This window comes from Gracilinanus agilis, chromosome 6 (assembly GCF_016433145.1).
Source record: "Gracilinanus agilis isolate LMUSP501 chromosome 6, AgileGrace, whole genome shotgun sequence".
In the NCBI taxonomy this organism is placed as follows: domain Eukaryota; kingdom Metazoa; phylum Chordata; class Mammalia; order Didelphimorphia; family Didelphidae; genus Gracilinanus; species Gracilinanus agilis.
Genome location: NC_058135.1, coordinates 232,807,533 through 232,813,532, shown reverse-complemented (window position 1 = coordinate 232,813,532; position 6,000 = coordinate 232,807,533). Strand labels below are relative to the sequence as shown.

Sequence of the window (6,000 nt, the reverse complement as noted above, 5' to 3'; positions counted from 1 at the left end):
AGAGAGAGAGAGAGAGAGAGAGAGAGAGAGAGAGAGAGAGAGAGAGAGAGAGAGAGAGCGAGAGAGAGCGAGCGCGCAATGGACTCTGAGTCAGGAAGACCTAGGGTCAGCTAGGTAGCACAGTGGGAGGTTCAAATGTGGCCTCAGATACTTCTTGGCAGTGTGACCATGGGCAAGTCACTTAACCCCCATTGCCTAGACCTTGCTGTTCTCTTGCCTTAGAAAGGATACTACAATGGAAGAAAACTGTTTAAGTAACTTACTAAGTAAGTAATAATAACGGAAAGGTTATATTACTCCTCCCTCTTTGGCAAGGTCTGGGACCCAGCTAGTTCCCTTTCCTAGTCATTTCACAAGGAAGAAAGTTCAGGCTCTGGAGACAGACTCTGATTCTCCCGACCAATGTGACTTTGGACAAGTCACGAAAAGTCGAATTTTGGCCTCAATTTACCATTTATCCAGTGAAGCAGCTGGACTAGATGGCCTCTGAGGCCTCTTATACCTCTAGAGCAAAGATTATCTGACCCCATCTGTTAAATAAAGTGGTTGGACCAGATAGATGTTTCTGAACCTTTTTTTTTGAGTGTATCATTTCAACTTTGGCAGTTTGAGTAGATGGAGAGTCAGGTCCAGAGATGGGGGCATCTGGGTTCAAATCTGGTCTTAGACACTTCCTATCCAGTTGTCTAGCCCTTCCTGTTCTTCTGCCTTGGAACCAATACTAAATATTGATTTTAAAAAGGAAGGTAAGGGTTAAAAAAAAGATCCCAAAGCAAACAAACTTTGGTAGTCTGGTGAAGCCTACAGATCTCACTCAGAACAATGCTTTTAAATGCAGAAAACACAATAGGTAGGATTACAAAGGAAATTTGTTATATTGAACAGTTATCTAAGCAATTAAAAAAATCAGATAACAAAGCCTAGCTTAGGAACCTCTGGGTTAGTAGAATGGTAGATTCTTTATTAGGGAATAGGATAAAGGTGATGGCCCTAGGGAAGGGTCAAGAGGAATCAAGAGGAAGAAGGACCTAGAAAGGGAGACTTTGTAGTTTTCTAAGGGATCCCCCAGTTATGACTCCTGAATATTGAGGGAGTGCCTATTGAGTGCTAGGTGTTAGGGAAAAGAGATGAGAGGCATGGGGGAGAGAGACAGACAGAGACAGAGACACACAGAGAGAGAAACAGAGACAGAGAGACAGAGACAGACAGACAGACACAGAGATAGAGAGAGAGAAACAGAGACAGAGAGACAGACAGGGAGAGAGAGGGGGAGGGAGAGACAGAGACACAGAGAGAAAAGAGACAGAGAGAAAAGAGAGACAGAGACAGATAGAGGGAGGAATGGAGGGATAGATAGAGACAGAAAGAGAAAAGAGACAGAGACAGAGAGAGGGAGGGAGAGGCACTGGACTCTGAGTCAGGAAGACCTAGTTTCAAATTCCACTTCTGACATGTCTTAGCTATGGGACACCAAATATGTCATTTAATCTCAATGAGCTCCAGTTTCCTGCTCATCTGGAAAATAAGGATAATAATCCCAGCAGGGTCAACCTCTTAGGGTCACATGGGGCTCTGATGAGATCATTTATGTGATGGGCTATGCAGGCTTTAAAGCATAATATAAACGGTGGCTTTTTTTTTTTTTTTTTTTTACTGGAATAATTCTTGGAGCTCATTATGCTGCTTACAGTCTCCTGGGGGAGGAATGAAAACAATAAGCATCATAACTAAGGTAGAGGCAAAAGGGAGGGAGAGGCTGGATCCTGTTATGGGTAGAGATGCTCAGGGAAGGTTTCATGGAGGTGGTAGCATTTGGACCATGTCTTAAAAGGTTAGGCCAAAAAAAAAAAAAAGGAAAAAATGGGTAGAATTTTGACATCTGGAGATGGGGAAAGGCATTTCCATGAGGAATCATCTCCCCAGACTACTTTATATGTTGGATACATACAAGAATAGCCCTCAGCAAACATTCCATGATAATGTTTTCCCTCCTCACTCCCCAGTACAGTGCTGGTGATGCTTACCATGACGATCAGCAGCCCCATCTTCGTAAATGGCAGAAACCACAATTTTGCCAATTGGGGAGTCTACACCACCTTCAACTGCCAGATCTAATGACCCTTCCTGAAAAGAGATTGAGAAAGAGGATGGGAGCCCTGGAGAGAGCAGCAGCCTGGAAGTGCTGGGTATCTGCTGATGGAGCAGAGATCCACAGAGACCCATGAGACTATCTGGCTCAACTCTTTTTTTTAAAACTCTTACCTTCCATCTTAGAGTCAATACTGTGTATTGGTTCTAAGGCAGAAGAGCAGTAAGGGTTAGGCAGTGGAGGTTAAGGGACTTCTTGCTCAGGGTCACACAGCTAGGAAGTGTCTGAGGCCACTAATGTTTATTGTTGACCTCCTTCCTTCCTTCCTTCCTTCCTTCCTTCCTTCTCTTTTCTTTTCTTTTCTTTTCTTTTCTTTTCTTTTCTTTTCTTTTCTTTTCTTTTCTTTTCTTTTCTTTTCTTTTTTCTTTCTTTCTCTTTCCCGTACCTTCTGTCTTAGTTTCAATTCTAAGAAAGAAAAATGGTAAGGGCTAGGCAATGGGGATTTGTTGACTTATCTAGGGTCACATAACTAGGAAGCATCTGAGGTCAAATTTGAACTCAGGATCTCCTGTCTTTAGGCCTGGCTCTCCATCTGCTAAACCACAAGGTCAACTCCTTTTAAGGAGTTGCCTTTTAAGGCAGTCATGTAGCAAAGTGGATGGAGTTCTGAGAATACCTGAATTTAAATCTGACCTCAGACACTCAATGACTATAGGACCTTGAGAAGTCATTAAGCTGCTGCCTGCCTCAGTTTCATCAACTGTAAAATGGGGGTATTAATAGCACCAATTTCCCAGGGTGTTACGAAGATAAAATGAGATACTTATAAAGCACTTAGCACTGTTTGGCACATAGTAAGTGCTTAATAAATGCTTTTTCACCCTACATTCATTTTTATAGATGAGGAAACTGAAGCCCAGCAGAATTGTGACCTGCCTAATGTTGCATATATTGTATGCACTGGAGGCAGAATTTGAACCCAAGACTTTTTTTATTCTCTTTATTTTGTTAAAAATATTTATTTATTTGATTTAGAATATTTTTCCATGGCTACATGATTCATGTTCTTTCCCTCCCCTCCTTCTAGCCCCCTCCCACAGCCAATGTGCAATTCCACTGGGTTTTACATCTGTCATTGATCAAGACCTATTTGCATATTATTAATATTTGCAATAGAGTGATCATTTAGAGTCTTCATCTCCAATCATGTCCCCATTGAACCATGTGATCAAGCAAATGTTTTTTTTTTTTCTGTTGAACCCAAGTCTTTTGACACCAGTTAGTCAGTAAACATTTGTAAGCACTGCTATGTGCCAGACACTATGCTAAGTACTGGGGATATAAAGGCAAAAACAATTCCTGCCCTCAAGAAGGTTGCATTCTAAGGGAAGAGATGACCTATAAGGGATGTACACTAAAAGATGTATACAGAGAGACAGCTAGGTTTGGCTCAGTGGGTAGAGAGCCAGGCCTGAAGGCAGAAGGGCCTGGGTTCCAATCCGAACAAAGACACTTTTTAGCTGCATGACCCTGGGCTAGTCCTCCAATTGTCCAAACCCCAGTTGTCTAATCCTTATCATTCTTCAGCCTTAAAATGATGCTTAAAGGGTTAAAAAAGATATCTAGGGAATCTCTGAAGGTAATTAGAAATGGAAAGACATTAGCAGCTGGGAAGGGGGCACAGAGGGACACTAGGGAAGCCCCTTTCCAAAAGGAGGGATTTGAACTGAGTCTTGAAGGAAGCCAGGGATATAAGTACTTTTTGCACTGTTCTGTGTAAGATTCTGAGACCCTCCCTCCAATGGGGCTGGAGTGTTGGGTCCAGGTGATGATGGAGAGCAGCAATTAAAGCAGCAATGGCCCTGGGGGAGGGACCACACCAGAATAATCCCCCAGACCCTTCCATAGGAGAGCTATTATGACATTACATGGCAAAAGCCAGATCATGCAAATTTCTCATCATCCGAAGCTTTGTGGGGCTTTTGGCATCACGCTGGGAGAGAATCAGGCTGAAATTCTTCTATTTTCTTTTACAGAATAATCACAGAACCAGAGAGAGTAAGATTATAGATTCACAAAATGTTTCTGCTGAAAGGGATTTTAAAGATCATCCACACCAATATCATCCTTTTATAGAGGAGGAAACTGAGGTCAGGAGAGAGGAAGGGAGCACCGGGTTCTGATTCTACCACTGAAGCTAACTTCATTCGTAACTTTGAACAAATCAATTTACTTTTTTTTGGCCTTTTTTTTCATCTGTAAAATGGCCAGGTCAGGCTAGGAGTCTCAATGGTTTGTTATAGTTTCAACAGCCCACTATTCTGTTGCCTGGTCCAATGCCTTGCATGCAGCTGGTATCTGATTAATGTGTGTTGAATTAAATGCAATTGATCCTATGACTTTTTGGTGGTCCACATAATGGTGGATGTACTCTCTGTATATAATTTGTTACCTAGTTATATATATGTTGCCTCCCACATTAGAATGTAACCTCCTGAAGGGCAAGACTGATTCTGACTTTTAACATTTATGACACTAGGCGTATACTAAGTGTTTAATAGATGCTTGTTGATTCACTAATATGACCAATATTATGACCAAAAATATGACTAATGGAAGTATTAATAATGGTTTTATAGCATCATAGATTTAGAGTTGAAAGGATCCTTGAGGTCATCAAGCACCATCATTTTTTTTTTCTTTTTAAACCCTTACCCTTCATATTAGAACCACCTGGTTCTAAATCCGAAGAGTGGGAAGGGCTAGGCAATGGGGGTTAAGTGACTTGGCCAAGGTCACACAGCTAGACAGTGTCTGAGGTCAAATTTGAACCCAGGATCTCCTGCCTCTATCCACTGAGCTGCTTAGCTATTCTATACTCTCTTCATATTATTTTATTTTAAAACTCTTACCTACTGACTTGGGATCAATTCCAAGGCAGAAGAGTGAGAAGGGCTAGACAATGGGGGTTAAGTGACTTGACCAGAGTCACAGCTAGGAAGTATCTGAGGCCAAATTCACATCTCTAGACCTGGCTTTTAGTTCACCGAGCCACCCAGCTGCTCCCTACCCCCCAACATTTTCTTTGAACATTAACTTTGAAAAAAGTTAAACGACTTGTCCAAGCTCCCATAGTTAGTGACATCTTTGAGGGACTCAGCTTCTGGATGGGTGCTCTTTCCACCCAATCATACTGTTCTCTGGGTTTCAGGTTTTTGTTTTCCCTTTCTTTTCATGGGAAAAAGTAATGGTGAAATGAGTTAATCACTACTAAAAAGTAGTCTTACAGTTTTAAGGTTCAAAGATCTCTGTAAATCCCGCCTCTCTAAGGATCTTAAAATAGAAACCATTTGTGTCAGAAGCATCCCAGGAGCCCAAGGAAAGCTAAGGCTGGATTTTCACCTTGCAGATCCCATCTGGACCAAAGACAACAAAAGGGGCGTCACCATCACATTATTAAACTATAGGATCCTAGAACTCCATAGGATGGCAGAATTAATCAAATTCATCATCTTCCTGAAGCATAATATCCCTCACCATATATATGGTATAACTCTAATGAGTGGCTAATTAGCCTCTATTTCTATTACTTAGAAGCCAGGAGGAACAGGGTTCTGAAGTCAGGAAGACTGGAGTTCAAATTTAGACCCAGACACTTACTAGGCACACCATCTTGGGTAAGTCACTTATTCTATGTTTGCCTCAGTTTCCCCAGCTGTAAAGTGGGCCTTATAATAATAGAACCTACCTCAAAGGATTGTTGTGAGGATCAAATGTGATATTAGTCAAGTACTTAGCACAGAGCCTAGCACAAAGTAGGTATTTCTCCTCCTCCTCCTTGTTATTTGTAGAGGTCCAGGATAAATTTTAGTGGTCATCTATACCCTTACCAGCAAATGAAAAAGAAACCA

At 41.6% G+C, this 6,000-nt stretch overlaps 1 protein-coding gene across 1 annotated transcript in view; it reads right to left on the bottom strand.

Moving 5' to 3' along the window:
* Positions 1-1,411: 1,411 nt before the first annotated feature.
* The window catches only part of USH1C (USH1 protein network component harmonin), a 55,810-nt gene continuing 51,221 nt past the window's right edge, over positions 1,412-6,000 (bottom strand). The window contains exon 20 of the mRNA XM_044681808.1: positions 1,412-2,124. Coding sequence (XP_044537743.1) covers positions 1,993-2,124 — 132 coding nt within the window. The 3' untranslated portion in view covers positions 1,412-1,992. The remainder of the gene's footprint in view (positions 2,125-6,000) is intronic.